Source organism: Centropristis striata, chromosome 17 (assembly GCF_030273125.1).
Source record: "Centropristis striata isolate RG_2023a ecotype Rhode Island chromosome 17, C.striata_1.0, whole genome shotgun sequence".
NCBI lineage: Eukaryota > Metazoa > Chordata > Actinopteri > Perciformes > Serranidae > Centropristis > Centropristis striata.
This window is the reverse complement of record NC_081533.1, coordinates 10,110,337-10,131,573: the sequence shown is the minus strand read 5'-3', so window position 1 is coordinate 10,131,573 and position 21,237 is coordinate 10,110,337. Positions and strand designations below refer to the sequence as shown.

At 40.8% G+C, this 21,237-nt stretch overlaps 2 protein-coding genes across 3 annotated transcripts in view; both read left to right on the top strand.

The window, feature by feature from the left end:
- Positions 1 to 21,237, top strand: part of LOC131989600 (phosphofurin acidic cluster sorting protein 1-like) — a 100,060-nt gene that overhangs the window by 11,227 nt on the left and 67,596 nt on the right. The gene's annotated exons all lie outside the window — the stretch shown is intronic.
- Positions 17,400 to 19,836, top strand: LOC131989606 (E3 SUMO-protein ligase ZBED1-like). The gene is made up of 2 exons (XM_059354885.1): positions 17,400 to 18,578; positions 18,749 to 19,836. Exons 1-2 carry the CDS (start codon positions 17,457 to 17,459, stop codon positions 19,292 to 19,294), a joined length of 1,668 nt encoding a protein of 555 aa, XP_059210868.1. The 5' UTR covers positions 17,400 to 17,456; the 3' UTR covers positions 19,295 to 19,836.

The window sequence follows — 21,237 nt, the reverse complement described above, 5'->3', positions numbered from 1 at the left end:
ACAGACATGAGAGTGGTATCGATCGCCTCGTCTTATTCTTGGCGAGAGACACACAGCAAGAAAACAAACAAATCTGTATCATTCCCTGCTCAGGAGTTGCTGCTCGACTTGAACCGTCACTCTGATCCCCTCGGCCCATTGTGATGCCTGCGCCGAGGCAGGATCTGCTCCGATTGGTTGATAACCAGGAAGCTAATGTGATTGCCTCCATTGAGATAAAGGTTTCCTGTTCCACGGCTGTGCAGGGGCGGCGGACAGCGAGCTCTGATGGCATTGTCTCGCCGCGCTAGAGCTAAACTGGATTAGGCGGGCGCTCTGCTCATTAATCTGTAATCGCTTTAACGAAGGGTCAATTATATTGTGTGTGTGTGTGTGTGTGTGTGTGTGTGGGCTTGTGTTGTGCGCGACAACAAAAAGAGGATTTCTTCTGTATGTGTGACATCTTTATTTTCACCCTAAACTCACACATATTTAATGAAACATGCACACAGAGAAGGCTTGTGAGCAGGCATTTTCCACTTTTTTTCCAACACCAGCGCTATCTTATCTCGTCTCACTCACACACACACACACACACACACACACACACACACACACACACACACACACACTGGGTCACATGCTGAGTCTCGCAGGCCTAGACGAGGGGGGAGAGGCCAGACAGCAGCCCTGTGCTCTGGATAACAAAGTGCAAAGCAGCAGAAACATGATTAGCAAACTTGCCACCAATGATAACTTGTGCTCAGGGTGTGCATTTTTTATTTATTTATTTATTTTGTCAGGCCGACCTCAATTTGTCACATAGTCACTTCTTCTTTTTTTTTTAGGTTGTAAACATATGTGATAGACTTTGACTCTGTGTGTGTGTGTGTGTGTGTGTGCGCGTGTGTGTAAAGGTTGATTCTGCCCTCCTTAGGAAGTAACGGGCCTCAGTGTGTCCTTGCCTGTGGCTGTGGGAAGTAGAGCAAGACGGGAAGAGATAGAGAGAGAGAGGGAGGGAGGGAGGGAGAGAGACACACACACACACAATAGAGGAAAAGTGTGAGAAAGAACATGAGGTCACTTTTCTGTTTTTTTAAATCCTTTTTTCACACCTCGGCCGGTGCCTGGATGTGGATGTGTGTGAGTGTATGTTTGTATGACCTGCATTGTGGGGACTGTAACCATACTCGGTACGTTTACATGACACCAAATTATTGCCTTAATCTGTCTATAACTGGACAACTGAAGTGCATGTAACGTGTTAGTCCGACTAATGTTGGAGTTCTCCAACTTCGATTATGACTTATACTATACTACTATATATATAAATACTATACTACTATATAAAACTTTATTGACACGTTGCCGTGGATACACATTGTTCTGCTTCTCTCCTGATGACGGCCTGTCTTGTTAGTGACCTGTCAATCAAAGGTAGCCACGCCCCAAATCATACGATTCTTTATCTTCTATTTTCTTCTAAATGGGGCCATTATTTGAACTATTAACATCAAATTGTCTTGAAGAAGATTTTTTACTCGCGATTGAGACCATAGTGTTGTCCTAAAAAAAAATTCTGAGGTAATAAATAAAGTTTTCTCATTTTGCATTGAAATGAATGGACAGACATTTTTTGCAGCCCCACTTAGCGCCCCCTGCTGGAATTTCCTGTAGAATGCAGCTTAAGGCACTTCCTGGTTTGCCTCCATGCTCAGACCCGGAGGTTGCCTCCTGCTTCAGACAGGCTACTGCTCCAACAGCATCTGGCACTCTTGTCTGCCCCTCAAAATCACCATCCAGCTTGTTGTTCTGGTTATTAGAAAATGCCGGTTTCCTGCATTTTTCCACTTGTTTATTATGGCGTAATAGTTCAACTGGAAAGGGGGCCGTATTAACCCGCTGAAACGAAGCATATCGCCACCCAGTGTTGAGGAGGAGGACACGTTCCTGTCAGTTATTCGATTTCCTCAGTTGCATGTAAACTGGGACAAGGACAGAAGTCTGATTAGGCGCCAGAATTGAATTTTAACCATAGCTCGATTAAACTGTGCATGTAAGTGCACTGACTAATATTATGGGGACTCGCATTGGGTTTTGGGGTATTGATTTTTGCAGTTAGGCGAGGTCAGGCCCTGCCATGTATTGGCTGTTGGCTGAGAACAATGCCAGTTGTTTTATTGGCTGATTTTTTTGAGGGGGATTTACCCCCTCTGAACCCCAACAAGCTGTTTCAGGGCGTTTTTTTGGTCTTTTACATTTTACTCACTGTGCCCTTGTCTTTCACTGTAATGTGTATAATCTATACTGCAGCTCTATGGAATCAGCACAATCATGGCTAGAATTGGTGACACCTCAGACATGTCTTTTGTGCAGAATAACACAGTTATAGTGACATAAATCATTAAAAAAAATGTAAATTGGAATAAAATGGAATTTATAAACAGCACTTTACTGAGTCCCCACAAGTGTCAATACAGTGTCCTCCTGAGCGACGAAAACAAGTTTTTGTGTTTGCACAACCATGTGAGACTTCCCCTTCTCTGCCTGTGTGTGTGTGTGTGTGTGTGTGTGTGTGTGTGTGTGTGTGCGCGTGTGTGAACATTTCCTCGAGGTATGTGACCGAAGCGGGGCGAGGTGGAAAAATGAAACATTTTCAATGCGTCCTGCAGTCACAACTCAGTCTGCATATTGAAACTGTTTAGTCGTGACCTCTGCTGGCAGCCGGCCGCCTCTCTGCAAAGATTAGACCAGCCTTATTTTGTTAAATTTCTTGTTCATTTTAACTAAATGTAACTAAAGGTACATTTGTTTGGACAAATATAATGATAACAACAAAAATAGCTCATAAGAGTTTAATTTAACAGCTTATATCTAGACATTTTCCATGGTTTTCTTCATAATAACCAAAATCATTATCAAGAAAACCATGGAAAATGGCTAGATATAAGCTCTTAAATTAAACTCCCAGAGCTATTTTTGTTGCTATCATTAGGCCCTTTCATAGTGCGGTCCTGCAAATGTCCCGATATATTGCCAGAAAGATCCGTGCCGACTTTTCGCCTTAGGCCGTTAATAGTGATCCCGCGAAGGCGTGATATTTGTGCCCTTTCATAGTGTAGTCTGGCGTGGCGGAACGAGGTAGGAGGAGACGATAGACAGAGCAGCAGCAGTGCTAATAGGCTAACAGTTAGCACTCTAGTAGTACAGTGTGTATGTGCTGCAGCAGGATGTGTTCATTTAGCGACCTTCGTTTGTTTACAACAAGTACCGGACACTCTGTGGAGAGTTAGCAATGACGGTTTGTTTACGATCAGCGGCAAACACTTTGTGTACAGTTAGCATGCCGGTTTGTTTACAATAACCAGCGTGCGCTGTGCCAAGTTAGCGACGGTGGCCGCAGTGAACAGTGATTTGATGACTGTTGGACCAAGTGGGAGGTGTGTGTAAGATGTCACGCACAACATCAAATATCCCGCTCGCCCCGATGGCCTGTGCATAGTAGTCCCACTTCCAACAGTCCCACCCATTTTCCACCTCTGTGACTACCTCTGGAGGCGGAAAGTTGGTGGGATCATTTGATCCCGGCATCCTGCTTCGGGCGTGTTCATAGTGGAGGCGAAACGTTACAGAGCCGTATATTGACCCGCATGAAACGGCACTATGAAAGGGGCTATTATATTTGTCCAAACAAATGTACCTTTAGTTGTACCAGGCATTGAAATGAACAATAAATTGAGGAAAACAAGGGTGGTCTAATAATTTTTTCCATGACTGTATATATAAAGTTCACACAGCAAGACGCTGGTGCATCTTCTTCACGTTTCGAACTGTGTTTGTTGTCACATTAAGTGCCTTTCCTGAAAGTGTTGCATTGTATTCACAACAAGTTCTTTAACCTGCATATGATCTCAGCTTCTTCACACACTGGTGTCGGTGTGTAAACATGTTATTGTATGTCAGTGTTGTGTGTGTGTGTGTGTGTGTGTGTGTGTGTTAGAGTGTGCTTGAGCTGCTCGCTGCCTTTCATGGTGTGATTTTCATCGTGGCTGCTTCTTGGCTCACCTTGCCTCTCCAATAAATGGTATGCATGTGTTTACACTTTTCCTGCCGCTTTTAAGTATCATCTTGAATCTTGAATCTCACCTACACATCACATCTTAAAGTGCTTGAGTGTGTGTTCTTGTTTTGCTTTCACATTAAGTGGAGCAGTCAGCAGTGTCATTTTCAGTTTGTCCGGGCTGACCTTGCACTTAAACGCTCCTTGTGTGTGTGTGTTTTTCCGCCGTGCAATATCAGTACACGCTCCACAGAGTGCAAATTGTCTCGCCTCACCTCGCGACTTCACATCAAACAACGATTTCCTGTGCATGCAACATGTGTGTGTGTGTGTGTGTGTTTGTGTGTGTGCACGTCCTTGCTGCAGGCTAAGTGTCGGCTCGTGTCAGCAGGGCGACTGTCACTTTCTGCACAGCAAAGACAGAAGAGAGGAGAGAGGGATCAGGCGTCTTCAGGGGACTGTAGAAGAGAAAATGAGGAAGTGAAGGTTGACGTTAGCCCGGCTCGAGACCTCTAAACTGTTGCTTACATTTCCGAATGTGTCAGCAATTTAATAGAGTGAGTGTTGTGTTGCTCATGTAAATGTGATTGAGAAAACAAGTGAACCAGTTGAGAAGGCATTGAGAAAACACAATAAAATTAAGCACAATTCGGTATAAAAGCCATGTGAAATCTTTAATATGATTTTCAAAACGTTGTGAACTTTCTGACTTTCTGTCCTTGAACCTTCATAGGTTCCGAAAGTTTCAGTTAGAAAAACTAACCAAAACAAAGCTTACAATTGTGATATTTCTGTGATATTTTAAAACATTGTCATAAATAAACCATTTAGAATAACTCTCAAAATGTCTCAAAAAATGTGAATATTACAAAAGACCAGTTTTAAAATGTATGTTTAATATGTAAATGTTGGCCTCTGAAAAGTATGTCCATCTATATGACTCAATATTTGGTTGGGGCTGTTTGACTTGAACTACTGTAAATGGACTTTTCCATCATATTCTAATGTATTGAGATGCTCCTGTATGTGGAACCTACTGTTGACCTGCTATCCCCCCCTAAAAGATCACTGTCCCCTCCTCTAAAAAAGACAAAAAATGGGTGTATGTGGGTCTCTAAAGGTTAATGAAACCGAAAGACGTGTTGAAACGGGAATCACATATATATACAAGTAATCAGTGGTGATGTACTGAATACTGATGAGATGACAATATGGCCATTGAGTCTGAATGTCAAGCCAAAAACGAGAGACGGAACGAGGGAGACACAGGTCGACGAGAAGGAGGAGAGGGAGGCCCCGTTGTGAGAAGTCAAGGGGGAGGGAGCGTGAAGCAGCGGGTGAGATGAGAGCATGGAAAAAACAGAATGGGATTAGGCTGTGAAGGAGAGAAAATGGGCTCGAGTGGATAAAGGTGAGAAGATGGGGGAGGTGGAGAGGCCGACGAGAGGGAAGAGAGAGAGGCTTTATCTGAAAGGGACGACATCAAAGCCAGGGTGGTTTGGTGAATAGAAGGGAGCAGCTGTGGTATGAGGAGCTGATGGAGGTATTAGACTTGTTTTCTCTTTCCTCTACCTTTCCATCTGCCTCTCCTTTATCTCCCCACAGAGTCACACTCCTCTGCAGCTCAATCTCTTTTGTCTTGCTGCCTTAGTCTCGTCCATAACTCTCAGTCTCCATCTGATCTACTGTCCTTCCTCCCGGTGACACCATCACACCTCTGCAGTCACATCCTCCTCCTCTTCCTCCTCCTCGTCCTCACGAAACTGCCGTGATGGATCTGCCACCAAGTGCAGTCTCACCTCTGCCGCCATTGTTTCTGAAGCCGTCACCAACCCAAAGGTGCCATTAGACTCGCCCGCTGCCAACGGTTCGGCACCGACGCGGCCGTCGCCGGGCTCTATTTCAGTCCTGCTGCGTCACATTGCTTCAGGCTTTAGTTAATGCAGAGAATGCAGATGTTAAACACCGTTTGAGCAATTTAATCTGTGTCCTTCACCGTGCCAAGGCATGAATAGACATGTCATGAAAAGAGCTAAACAGAGGGAGGAAAAAACAAAACACAAGCAGAGCACTCTCCAGTGTTGGTGCGATATGATTATTGAAGCATGAAGCTTTATTAACCCTCTGAACCCCAACAAGCTGTTTCAGGGCATATTTTATTGCTCTTACATTTTACTCACTGTTGCCTTGTGTTTCACTTCAATATATAAAATATGTATGAAATTTTGAAAAATCCTGCAGCTCTATCGAATCAGCATAATCATGGCTAGAAGTGGGAACAACTCAAAAATGCAGAATAACACAGTGATAATGACATAAATCATAAACAAAAGGGGAGAACGTAAGTTGAATACCTCTGTTAAATTGTTTTTTTTAAAATTTGAATAAAATGCAATTAATATAAATTACACTTTTCCAAGTGCCATGAATATTGGGGGAAATAATTGTGTCTCCACATGTGATACATATTGAACTATTTGCATGTTTCCAGCCACTCCTGTCCTCTCCTCTCAGCTCTGTGTAAACAGATTTTCTGTGGATATTTGTCACATGACTGTTCGTCTCAGCAGAATCAATCATGGCTTCACAGTGTCTCTGAGGAGCAGAATTTAATGTTTTTAACAGGATCTAGTTATTACAAACGCTTTATTTTTGGCAACGTTTTACATGAGACATGTAGAATAAAGTGATTTCGACAGAAATACCACCATTGTAAGCTTCATTTTGGTTAGTTTTTCTAACTGAAACTATCGTAACCTGTGATCCGTTCAAGGACCGTCAGAAAGTTCAAACTCAGACGATAATGCCTGTTTTTACAGTTTCTTTCTATGATAAACGGTGTGTTTTGGGCGATCCTTTAAAGAAAACACAAGTTCTAATTCAGAGCATTAACACCACTGTGAAGAAGACAAAGACACATTACAAGTGGAAGTTTTGTTTCCAGTTTCGTGTCAGAAATTTGACGTCAAATTAAACTCTTTTCACTACTGAACATTGTCAGGTTTGTGCGCACTTCTCTGTCAGAAAACACCTCTCGAAGGCAACATAAGACTCGTGTTTTCCCGGCTCATAATGCTCTCTCAGTTTCACAGATTAAATTCAGGCCATCGGCTGCTATTTGTCACCACCGCTGAGGAAAACGGCTTCCGCTCATGTATTTCTGCGAGCCATTTGTTCAAAGGGGTTACATAACAGACTGATAAGTGTAAGGCTGCGCGGTTGCTGTTGTAGCGGAGATTGGATGTGATCAGAGAGCCTTGTTTTTTTTTGTTTTTTTTATTTCTTTATTTAATTCTTCCAGTGCTGATGTAGAGCAGAGCTACATGTTATTGTGCAGATGGCAACGAGTACTCGCCTCTGGGGAAACACACACACACACACACATTCAGATATTTTTTTTCAGCTGTGTCAGTGACTTGCCTTTTCCTTACCTCCACACTTATTTTCACACACTGTGACTCAGCGTTCACCTCCACTTTGTCTCACTTTGTGTTCGTTTTTCATTTCATTGCATCCAGAGAATCTGCTTTCACTTTTTCTGTCATTTCACATTAAGCACAGAAACTCTGAGCCACGCTGGCATTTTTTAATTTGTTTATTTTTTAACTTAGAACAACAATAAAGCATAAAAAAGAAACAGAAAGCCGAAAAATTAACAAATTTGTTATTATTTATGATTATTTTTAAAATCACAAACAATATATTGAAAAATTGTGCAATGATGGACTAAATAAAAAAATAAAAACCCTAAAAAAACACAAAAAATCACTTACCATCAAATAACAGTAAAAACGTCAGGTATTTTACAGAAAAAAAACGAGATAATATATAGTAAATATCTGTATTTAAAAAAAATATTGATGTAGAATAACAACTTTTTATTATTATTATTTTTTTTACTTTTATATGATGGTAAGTCCTTGATAACTTTAGCTGCCAGATTTTATAACTTATTTTTTGCATTTAGTTTAAAGTTTAACTGTAAGAAGAAAGAGAAGAAAGTTGCCTTAGTTTTACATTCACAATATGATGCATTTTTTATTTTTGACATAGAATTCACTGTGCTGTAACATTCAAGACAATTAAATAATTAAATAATACTGTAAAAAAAAAACATTAGTTTTTTGGTTAATTTTTGTAATAAAAGTAATTTACTTTATTTATGTCATTGACAAATAATGTTAAAAAAAAATAGAAAAACCCTGTAGAATAATACAGTAAATTTCAATTTTTTTGTTTTTTTTGTTTTTAGCATTTTTAACAGTGCACTGACCAAAAATTGTCCAAAACAGTTTCTGGTCCAAGTTGTTTACTCCTCTAACAGCCCCGCCGTCTTTCTTAATTTGGGGTCTCTCGGAGGATTTGATTCATAGCGAACATCTCAATCACACACACACACACACACACACACAAACACACACACACTGAGTTAACTCTTAATCCACCCACGTTCCAATACGCACACGAGGAGCTCAATATAACGACATCAAAAAAATGAAGTGCCCACCCACCTACATGCAGTCACACGCTCAAATAGCTCCCCTGCTGTGGGCAAAAGCACACAGCGGAGAGCTAGGCCAGGATTTGGTCTTGACGAGCACTGTGGTGAGCAATAGGTACACACACACACACATACACATTCGCTGTTATAGAGGAATCACTTGTGCTCAACCTTCAGATTAAAAATGAGTCACAGCGCAGAGAAACACACACATATAATAACTGCCTATATGGGAAAGCCACTTACTGTACGCTCACTGGTGCATATAGTACATATTGTCCATGTGGCACACACACACACACACACACACACACACACACACACCACAGGCGCATTACCTGTAACCTACTTATGCCAACTCACCCACTCTGTTTCTGTGGCTGTTTCTCCCACACACTCAGACTGACACATACATTTACACACACATGTGCTGGATGTGCTTATTCATCAGTGCAAACACACACACACACACACACACACACACACACACACACACACACACACACACACGATGCACGCGTGGGAGCTGGTCGCATCATAAGTAGACGAGCTACAGGCGGCAGAAAGGACAGGGAGAGCAGAAGTTGTGTGCGTGTGTGTGTGTGTGTGTGTGTGTGTAGAGGTCAGAAGTTTTGGTGATTTGTGCTGATATTTGGCGGTATTCTCACACATTTCATGTTCGAGGTTCTTTCAAAAATAAAGGTCACAAAACTTTCAGTCTTGACCCCTTTTACAGCTTTAAATGTAATAAAATTTGCTGTGATTCTGTTGCTTTTAGAGCCCACAGGCTCGCCAACAACTGCCAAGATTGTGGTTATTGCTCATTTGTATTCTTTTTTTTTTTTATTATGAAAGTGAGGCAAAAGAAAAAGCCCATCCCAAACCAACCCATAGACCTCAAGCATTGCATAACCGTGAATTGGGAACAATGGTAAAAAATAAATAAATAAAACGATACAGAAAAGTGTGTGACAAATGACATAATGGTCAAAACTCAAAATAAATAAATATAATAAAAACAATTAGTACACAAAAGTAAGTGACAGGTGAAATAATGGTGAAAACTTTAAATAAATAAATACAAATAAATATATAAAAACAATGAGTACACAAAAGTGTGTGACAAGTACAATAATTGTCAAAATGTAATATAAATAAATTAAATTAGATAAAAACAATTACTACACGAAGTGAGTTACTAGTGACATAATGGTAAAAACTTAAAATGAATAAATACAATTACATAAATAAAAACAATTAGTACACAAAGTGAGTCACATAATGGTTAAATGCGTCAAATAAATATAATAATTATAATGACAACAAAAAAAATAAACAAAGTATATGTAAAATGAAAGACAATAGCTGGTACCAGTAATAAGAAATGTCATTTACATTGTTGACGATAAGTTATGAAAAAGAAAAGATTCATGTTTTGGTCTTTATGTTGGATATCAGGAGGATCTTGAGTTGGTTAAAGACAGTAAATTCCGTGACTTTAAGATCTTGATGTGCCGCACCAGAGGTTTCTTGCAGCGGTATGCCCCAGGAAATAAGTTAGTGGAGGCGGTTAAATCTCAATCAGTCATTTATCATCTCCTGAGGTGACTCAGACAGATCTCATCTCGTGATCAGTTCAGTTACTAAATGATGGTTTCAACAGTTGCCCTGCCCTCCAAATATCTCACACTTGGCTCTTCCTTCGCTCAGCTTGTTTCATTTCATAAAAACATATAGCCCTACTGATATAGGACTGTTGAGAATACTGCCATAGGTATTTGAGAGTTTAACCCTCTGAACCCCAACAAGATGTTTCAGGGCATTTTTTGCTCTTTTTATATTTTACTCACTGTGGCCTTGTATTTCGCGGCAATATATAAAATAGATATAAATCTATAAATCCTGCAGCTCTATGGAATCAGCACAATCATGGCTAGACGTGGGAACAACTCAAACATGTCTTTAGTGCAGAATAACAGTTATATTGACATAATTCATAAAAAAGGAAAAAAAAGTAGAATTTCTCTGATAGATTATTTTTCTCTAAATTGGAATAAAATGGAATTTATATATACGACACTTTTCAAAGTGCCCACAAGTATATAAAAAAAAAATAGCGTCTCCACATGCTATACATAGTGAACTATTTGCATTTTTAAAGCCTCTCCTGTCCTCTCCTCTCAGCTCTGTGTAAACACCGTGACCGTTCGTCTCAGCAGAATCAATCACGGCTTCACAGTGTCTCTGGAGAGCAAAATTTAATGTTTTTAACAGGATCTAGTTATTACAAACGCTTTATTTTTGGTGACATTTTAAATGAGACATGTAGAATAAAGTGATTTTGACAGAAATATCACAATTTTAAGCTTCGTTTAGGTTACTTTTCTGTAATAGAAACTTCCGTGACCTATGATCCATTCAAGGACAGCCGTAAAGTTCCAATTTCACAAATAATGACTCTCTACACAGTGAAATCATAACACAGGGCTAATAAATATGACACTCGACACCACACTTCCTTGGGTCTTTAGCAACACACGTCAAGTATGAAGTCGATCAGATGGACGGTTGTCTAGATTCATTAGATCGATTCATTTTAGGGCTTTCGTCCTAATTGAATAATCGACTGATTGCAGAGACAGACAGGAAACGCAGAAACCAGTTTCTGCTACAGTACAGCATGGCAAACAGGACACTCATCACATATCACATGATATTAACGGCACTAGTTATGATCTTAATTTCATAGACTGCATGTGTCTTTTATGGCTCATATTTGAGAAGCTATTAAGAGTCAGACAGCGGCCGAGGGACTGTTAGCAGTGGGACCAGCCAGGCGTCATAAAGTGATGATAGATGTGAAGGAGAGAGACGTAGTGCAGACTGGAATAACACAAAATCAGTCTAATTCATATGTTGGAGAGAGATTGAGACAAGCAGAGAGAGAAACGTTTTCACCCTCTCTCAAAATATTTGTCACTTGACCGTCCGTCTCAGCAGAATCAATCATGGCTTCACAGTGTCGCTGAGGAGACATTTTAAATATCAATATCAAAACAAAAATATCACAATTTCGAGCTTCGTTTTGGAAACTTTTGTAATCTCTGATCCACTTGAGGACTGTCATAAAGTTCAAACTTACTTTAGTGCCTTTTTATGCCTTTTATAGTGTATTGGGGTTAAAAAAAAAAGTACAGACCAGCATACAAATTAAGTAAATTCTGCAGAGTGGTGGTGAAAACAGAAGCGGAAGGAGGAGCAGATGAAGGGAACCGGCTATCAGATGAGACAGATGGAGAGGATGGAGAATTGTGTGTCGCCGGAGGAAAAAATGGGAAAAGGCCTTGAATGAAGGGAAGGTAGTGGGCAGCAGATGAGAGGCAGAGGCAGAGATAGTGCTGCTTTTTGTTGGCGGACAGTGGTGGACAGCTTGTGTTACTGGGAGAGATGAGACACGAGGGGGAAAATGAAGAGCCTGCAGCACAGAAAAACACACATAAATGGTACTAATGCATTGTGTCAGTGTGACCGTGGCCCTGCTGTAAGAGCCTGCCGTCCTGATGCAGGTGGCACACCTTCGAAAATTGATATTAGATCTATTTAGTGCAACACACAATTTCAGGCTCATGCCGGCAAAATTATAAATAGATTCAAATGCAGCACACACACACCGTGAAAGAGGGAAATGTCACAGAGGAGGAACGGAGACTGGCAGGATTGACGGTCGGCTTCATTTCACGTCTAATCTTCCAGAACAGAATATTCTTGGTAAAAAAACAAACGTCTCTTTTATCAGCCGACGTCAGCTGCCTCATGCACTTCGTTTCATCATAGCCGCTAACTTACAAAGCAAGTCTCCTAAGCTAGTTCTTAACCAGGGGCTGGTGCCTGGCCGGTTCGGAGACAGTGCTTGTGTGATTTGCATTTAGTTCAACTTTTGAACCAGCTCCAAACCTGTTTGCTTTTCCACGGGCTCTACAGCCTTGTTGTTGCATCACTGCTAATGTCTCCGCCCTCTCAGAAAGTATAATAACAGCAGACTACATGTCTCTACAACACATCTGGGCAGCTCACCTTGATCGCTGTGGACGCCGAATACATTCTTATTAACACTGAACTTAAGATGTTAATGTTGGACTTTGTTGTTAGCTAACGCTAGTGATAGCCAACTGGCGATAGCAAGCTAGCCTGTATCAATCACATTGCAGTTAAACAAATGAAATAAATGAATGATACATGTTTCAGTTGGTCTCTTTCAATGGCACCGAGTTGGTCTTGTTGGTCAGATAGCCCCGCCCCCAGCCCCTGACGTAGCGTTCGTGGTTCAAGACCAGCAAGGAGTTGTTGCCGCTGTGGAACCAGTTTTCCCAGCCATGAGCCGGCTCTTTGGCAGTGGAAAAAACAAAGAACAGTTCATAATTGGGCACTGGCCGGGCATCGGCTGGCAACCTGGAGGCGGTGGAAAAAGCCTACTAGATTGACGTGAAAGCTCTCCAAAAAAAACCTTAAACAACAAAAGCAGACGGAAGGATTTTGAAGACAGGACGGCCAGCGTCTCGCGGAGCCATTAGCTGATGAAAGCCACTTTAATGTCGTTCTTTGCTGTTATTTATTTATTATTTATCACCTTGTGTATCACTGAGGTGAGCTTTGGATCTATTATTGTCTTGGAGAGGAACAGGAAGCCAAAGGCACATTTTTAGACTTATTTTAAAGCGGGAGATAATTATTTTCCCTTTTTTCCTTTTGCTGCTTTTGAGGTTTTCTGCTTGCTCACATCCCTACAGCCGCCTTGAAAAAAAACACAAAAACTGACAGACGGAGCTTTTGTAGGTGTTCACATGGGAATGAATGAGCTGCAGACTGGATGCATCTGCAATGAACACATCACTTTCCTATATTTAAGCTGCTAAAAAAATTCTTGCCGGCATCGAAAAGACTCTGAGACATCATTCTGCTCCATCGTAGAAGCAAAAATTATACATTCACAAACTGCAAACTAATGAGGTTCGTTACTCTGCACCAGTGGACCCATTTATAAATAAGGGAAAGTCTGGGCTAAATGAATGCTTGTAAATGAACAGTCAACCCCAATTAGTCCCAGTTAACCCCATTTAACACCCAAATATCATAGGTGGAATATGGAAATATGAGAAGCAGAGAGCTGCATTCTCCACATCCTGTTAAAATAGTTGGTGCTTGCTGGAAGGTTTTGGGATTTTTTTGCAGTGAAAAGTTAAAATGTGGACTTGAAGTGACAGCTGAGTGAATATGCTGTTTAAAAAAATGAAGGATTTCTCACATAGCCTTTGTTATATACTCAAATATGTTCACGTTTTACTGCATGGAAGTAAGGAGATATGCATTTAGAATAAACAAGAAAGCCATAATAGTTGTAAGAATAACTTATTGTGTCAAAAAATTGATGGGCAATAAGTGTTCTTTGGGCAATGGGCAATAATAAGTTTCTTTTCATAAGTTTCTTTCATTCAATCCAACATTTAGCTTTTGTCTGTCATGTTATTGTGTAATATGACTCTTGTAACAAAATGTTTGCCAACTTTCCAAGTCGATTTTCAAGGGACTAAACAGTGAAAAAGCCCAGCAAAAGTACCGTCAAATAACAGTTATTAACTGTAAGTTATTTTACAGATTATTTCTTTAAAAATATGGATAATCTACAGTAAATGTGTTTTTAAAATATATATATATATATGTCGAATTGCTTTTTTTTGTTGTTTTTTTACTTTTTTATGGCCATAAGTGTTGACTTTTTACCATTTTTTTAAATGACTTTTTATTTACATTGAACCCCCCGCCTTAATTTTACATTAAAGACCATTAAGCAATGGAATAAAACTGTAAAAAAAATGTATAATGTCCAATTATATTAATTCACAATTTTTTAAAATTTTTATTCTATGGTTAATATTTGGAATTAAAGTAATTAAACTTTTTCAAGCATTTAATGTAGAAAAACAAGAGAAACTCAATACAGTAAATTTCTAGATAGTAACTTTTTATGAGTGTGATTAAGTTGTTAAATAAATATTAAATAAATAATATTAATTTCTGGTTTATATTTGTTATAAAAGTATTTGAACGCTTTTAAAGCATTTGCATTTAATGTAGAAAAAACAAAATAAGTGTGATTAAATTATTAAAAAAATAATAAATACATTTTAAATGAAAAATATTTCACATATTTTATGGTTAACATTTATAATAAAATAAATTAAACTTTTTTAAACAATTTGCATTTAATGTAGAAAAAAAATACAGTAAATATTGGTAAAATTTTATCAATTTGTAATATCAGCGTGAAGCCAGCTGGCAGACAGACTTCGGCTCCCTAAACTGGCTGCAGGGCTGCATCATGGATCAATACACACTATATTAAAAGCTGCTGGATTAGTGTCCTGTTGCCTCCTGCTGCTCCGCCTCTTTTTTCTAACTCTCACCCTCTGTTTCTCTTCCTCCCTCTCTCGCTAAGCTAATACTAAAGCGTTCATGCATATTGATTAGCTGAACCACAATTAGCTTCCTCTGTCTACATGTTTGTTTGCTTCCCCTCCAGTATTCCAGCACGAACAGACGGCCTTCTAAATGTGTGTTGGATGCTGCTCTCTGTTCGGACAAACATTGAGATTTGAATCATGACTCTTGCTAGAAACTGTTGCTACTGAGCGCGGCTCGATCAGAATACTAATATGACCAAAGTGGGCTTTTAGTATCTCCAGAAGAACTTTAAAAACTAGTTTTATACTCTAGGGCAGCATTTTATTTACATTAACTCACAAATAGTCCTGCAAGCTTAAACAATATTCAACTTAATTTTCACTCTGATGTAAGTTCTTTAAAAACCAGTGCCAACTAGAATGAGATGGCGAATCCAATGGTGCATTCAAGTGCTCCTTAGTTGGTCCCATTTCCTAAGATGTGACTTCTTCTGCAGCTTAGTTTTACTCTGTTAAAATAACAAAACCATCAGAATTGGTTCAAGTTTCCAATGTCAAGAATGGACAAACAACCCGTCTGCCAGACTGAATTCCCTATAAAGTTTTCTCCTGTATCCTTACAAACATACAAACTCTTGCTTATTCAGCAAAGTCATCGAAATTGTAAATTTCAAAGGGTCAAGGTTAAATTTGGAAGCTTTGGTTTACTATTAAAACCCCAGATTTAGTGGGTGTTTAGAGTGGGTGTTTGACAGTCAAACGGTAGATTTTGGTTGGCATGTCTCTTAAAAGACTCGGTATAAATAAAAACCAAAAGCACGCCTGAACAGGTGCAGCTGTGGCTCCTTTGGCAATGAAATTATTCATCAAATGAAACCACAGCATCTCCTGCACCGTGAGTCAGACAATGTTAAATGTGATTCCGCCCACTCGCAGCTGATATTTGCTTCTGTGGGTTTAACTTTTTTATTTTTAGTCTTGAGTCCTTTCAGAGAAATGCCAACTAAAGTCTTCAGAGAATGAAACACTTAACCTCTGCAGGCATGACAGATTGTTGACGAGTCTTAACCAAAGCCCAACGGCAAGTCCTTTATCTTAACCAACCAAAGACAAAGGTAAACCAAAGACATTGAATTATTGATCTCTTCTGGAAAGATCAACCAATGAGTCAGACGATGACAAATCTTCCATATAACATTTGGTTTTATTTCACCCTCAATATCACAGCCCATTGGCTAATGGTCTGACAAGGATTTAGCTTGATTTAGCCTCTTGGGCCAATATATAGGGGGTTGTGGTGCAGCCATTGAATATCTGGAGCATGCATATCTGGGCCAAGACTTCCATGCGCCAGTCATTCTTCACAGTCCAATTGGCATCTTGAGACATGTGAATGGATTTTGAGTTGAGAGACAAAGTGAACAACTGGATTGTTCTCTGCGTATTCATAATCGCAGAAACATAAAAAAAGGAAGCTAATAAAAAGCTAAATTGTTGTCAAACAATAGCCAACAGGAGATTGCAATACTACTCAAACTATAAATGGTAAATGGACTCCTCTTTTATAGCACTTTTCTAGTCTTTACGATCACTGAAACACTACAGACGGCACTGATTCACCCATTCACACACATTCATACACTGGTGGCCGAGGCTACCCTAAACGGAGCCACCTACCACCATCAGGAATTCCTTCACACACTGATGAACGCAGCATCGGGAGCAATTTGGGGTTCGGTATCTTGCCCAAGGATACTTCGACATGTAGGCAGGGTCAGGGATCCAACCACCAACCTTCCGATCAGTGGGCGACCAACTGAGCCACAGCCCCGGATGCTTCCGATAGATAAATCTTGTCCTCTCGCTTTCAGAATGTCTTGATTTTTGAGTGTGCTTGAGCTTGCATTGTTTTATAATATGTTTCATGTATCATATGAGCAAGATATTGTTTCATCTGTGTTTGTCTTTTCTCTTTATTTGATAGTACAGCTGTAGATGTCAGGAAAATGGGGAAGATTAAGGCGAGGGGGTTGGAATTGAACGCAGGGACAATTGGCAACTACACAGCAGCTAGAGCAAGCACTCTATATTAGGGATGGGCAAGATTAATCGATTATCGATAATTGATCATTAAGAATTTTGCCGATCACGTAATTGTTTTATCGATTCGAGGTGTTATAAAACAGAGTTCATGTTTTGTGTGTGTCTCTGAGCAATGTATTGAATTTCACTATGTGGCGGTAATAAAACATCCTAGCAACGGGGGGCGATATAGCCTACAGACAGAAAAAAACTAATCCTGACCTGCCTGCGAGTTGCCGTAGCCGCGGGTAAACATCAGGTAAACATGAAGAGAGCGAGGCGAAGTCTGGTGTGGGATCATTTTGAGTTAAAAAATGACTCCGTTCATTGTAGACACTGTGATACGGTGTATAAGTACAACACAACAACAACTCCAATGATGTACCATTTAAACAACGTTCATCCGACCGTGGTTAACAACAATGAATCCTACTCTCAACCCACCATCACCTCAGCGTTAGCCCGGAGGAGCTGCGATGCACGCCGGGCAGAGAAAATCACAGATTGCATCTGCAGAATGATTCAAACGGATATGCTGCCCATAAGTGTCGTCGATGGAAAAGGTTTTCAAGCTGTGATTAATTTACTCGAACCAGCTTATCATATTCCGTCACGGCGTACCATCACCAGGCTCATAGAAACTCAATACGGGGAGCGAAAGCAGGAGCTGCTAACAGAGTTAGCCACAGCGGACCGCGTTGCTATAACCACGGACTGTTGGACCGCTTTAACAGCTGAGAGCTATATGACAATCACCTGCCACTATATTTGCAACAACTGGCAAATGAATTCAGTGGTGCTGCTCACTGAAAGCCTTCCAAGCAGGCACACAGCCGACCTTCTCGCTGAGAAGATGAATGAAGCGGTAGAGCAGTGGGGATTTGAAGGCCGCGTTATCGCCTGCGTCCACGACAACGCGGCCAACGTCACGGCTGCCAACAGTCCCACCAGAGTCAGCTGGGTTTCCGTTGCCTGCTTTGCACACACACTTCAATTAGCCATAAATGACGGAATTTCTCTGTACTTGCATCGGGTAATCTCTGCAGCTGGCAGACTCGTTGGCCACTTTAACCATAGCACTGTGGCAAGCAATGCGCTGAAGAAGAAGCAGGAGCAAATGGGTCTCGCAACCCACCGCCTCATCCAATCGTGTAAAACGCGGTGGAACTCAGTCTGTGAGATGTTCGATCGGCTGGTGGAGCAGCGGTGGGCTGTTGTTGCTGTCCTCTCGGACAGAACCGTGACCAAGCTACAAGATGCCAGGGTCCTGGAGCTGAAGGAGGAATATTGGCAGCTGATGGAGGAGACACAGCCAGTGTTAGGAGCACTTAAGTGTGTCACAACTGCCATGTCTGCCGAGAAGGACGTTTCCATCTCAAACGTTTATCCCGTGACCTTCAGTCTCATCAACACCCATCTCATGCGGAGAGAAGGAGACAGTACCAGAGTCACCGAATTCAAGACCAAAGTGAAGTCCTCCCTCAGCAACAGAATGAAGGTAAAATGAACTACTGGACATAATAATAATAATAAACATAACTATAACATAATAAATAGCCGCTATAGCATAATAAATTGACATAGGCTTAGCTAAATGTCGCTTATGTGCGGTGCTTATTTACATGTGACATTTTTCTAATAGTTAATTTTTCTGCATAATTTATGCAGGTTCAGTCTGACGAGTTTGTGTCATCCGCCCCCATGATTGCATCAATGCTGGACCCTCGTCACAAGCATTTGAGCTTTCTTCAACCAACACAGAGAGTGATTTCCAATGCAAAACTGGTTGAACTGGGAGAGGGAATTGACGCGGGTCAGGCGGCTAACCCACGGGCTGGGGGAAACGAGGCCGCGCTGTCTGACCCGTGCCAGAAGAGCGCCGTTGCTGCCACCACGCACGCTTCTGCAATGGCACTTCTCCTCGGGGAGCAATACACATCCACCCAGTGCGACACTGGTATTGAGACAGAAGTTCAAAACTTTTTGAGGGAAACACCTCCACCCCTCCATTGCAGCCCTATAGAGTGGTGGAAAATAAATGATGGAAAGTTCCCCAGGCTGGCCAGGTTAGCGAGACAGTACCTCTGCATCCCCGCAACCTCGGTGCCGTCGGAGCGGGTTTTCTCAGCTGCGGGGCTGACGGTCACTAGGCTGCGGTCACGCCTCACCCCCGAGCATGTGAACATGCTCATTTTTCTTAACAAAAATCAGTAGGTTGAATCTCCCTCTCGTCTTCTCTCAGCGCGGTGCCTTTGGTTTGATGTTATACATTTTGGCAACAAAAAAAGTCAGCCACGAGTAATAGGCTATTTTATTTATTAAATTATTTTTAGTTGAAATGATGCTTTTTGTTTTACTTAATGATGATATGTATTTATTATTTAAGAGAATGCACCGCTCTTGTTTTCTACCCGACGCCTCCGCGTATTTTTTTTAATAAACACATGCACATGTAAACTGTAGCCTATGTTGTGCAAGAGGATTATTTGATTTCATGTTTAATTATTATTAGTTCATATAATATTTTTTTATTATGTTTAAAAGAGGCGTAATTGTATTTGTTTATTGTTAAAACACCGGCTCTTATTTTGTTTCAGCCCGACGCCGCATATTTTCTCTGCACATTTAAACTGTGTTGTGCAAACTTGTTAAAGGTTGTAAAAGGTTGAAATAAATATTTTATTGAGAAATAACAGGCTGCCTTTGGTATTTTCAATCATGGACATTTTTAATATGAAATGTTTAGGATTAAATCGATAATTGATCGTTAATGTTCGTGATTATCGATCAAAAAGATTTATTCAAATGCCCATCCCTACTCTATATGCTACCTGGTGTTCTCATAGAAGTATAAAGAGAACTGGATTCAGTGTTGGAGGCCGGGCTCTGCTTATTCCCATGTTGATGCCAAAAACAGTCTGACTTCCGTGCATAAAAAATACCCGGATCTTCCGCTGCTCTTCTGCTTTAGCGATCCGCTAACTTGAATGTGAATTAAATGATTTAATCTTACGGCTTGACTGAATTGATCAGATTCTAACAGTGAAACAAGTAATTTTCAGAAGAAACCCCCGCCCCCCCCAGCTGATTTACAGACGTTCCTTCACTAATGTGAGGCACCACATGACTCACTTGGAAACAGCTATTCCACCATTTCCCTGCTATGTCAAATCAACACTCTTGGGGCTTGGGTGGCCTACGCTTCACCCTGCAAGACAAATTTCCTCTTTAGGACAAAGAAGTTAATGTTCATTCCTCTATTTAGCCCGAAAGTTCCCACACAATGTCTCTTCTTCCAGTAAATCCACAAAATCGTCCCTTTTAAAGAGTTCTTCGCTGATGTAGCATTGCACTACCAAAGACGGACAGTTAGAAATCAAAATGCCTCAGACCAGAGATATCATCTTCCTTGTCAAAACATGGCACTTACTTTACCCACAATGCAATTCTACCACTGGCTGTGAGGCCAAAGTTTCTGGTCTAAACATGACAAGAACTGTAAACAGACTTTGATGTGTAAAATCGGTGGAGCGCCACTTAAAAGAAAAAACTTAAAAGAAAAAAAAACGGCAAAAATGCTGCTTTCTGTCTTACAAAACAAAATGATTTCGATGCGTGCATTCCCTCTCACTCAGACATACTCCGTCATAAACGGCAGTGTTTTGTTTTCTCCTCACTAACAGTGTTTGCCAGACTGTTCTGCCATATTGCCTTTTCATTCTGGTGCTTCTGGGGCATTAGTCTGCTGCACCACTGTGCAGGCGAGGAAGCTTCAGCCTCACTGGAGTCTGACTGCTGATGTGGCCTGCATGCTAATCATATACAACAGCAGTCTGAGGGGGGTAGTATAGCCTATATACACACATACACCTTGAGTACACACTGCTCTCAATTTCTGCTCCAAGCCCATCTTCCAGACTTAACACAATTTCTCTGCTCAATGATTGATGCTTTGGCCATCCGGACGCCACGCCTCATCCCTCCCCTCTGCTTTCTGCCCCGGAGCTCATTGGCTGCCACGGAGCTGTCATGAGGGTCATGAATGAGAAGCAGAGCAGACTGCGGAGCTTTATGACTCATTCTGCTCTGCAGGCAGGTTGTGCTCCTGAAGAAGGGGCATTCTGTTGAAATAAAGGCAACGTCAAGTGTCCATCTTG

Bases quoted from the DNA above. Each gene is read 5' to 3' on its own strand.
- LOC131989606 (XM_059354885.1), top strand. From the start codon at position 17,457: ATGATGTACCATTTAAACAACGTTCATCCGACCGTGGTTAACAACAAT. The intron at 18,579-18,748 runs GTAAAATGAACT...TAATTTATGCAG, and splicing joins CCCTCAGCAACAGAATGAAG to GTTCAGTCTGACGAGTTTGT.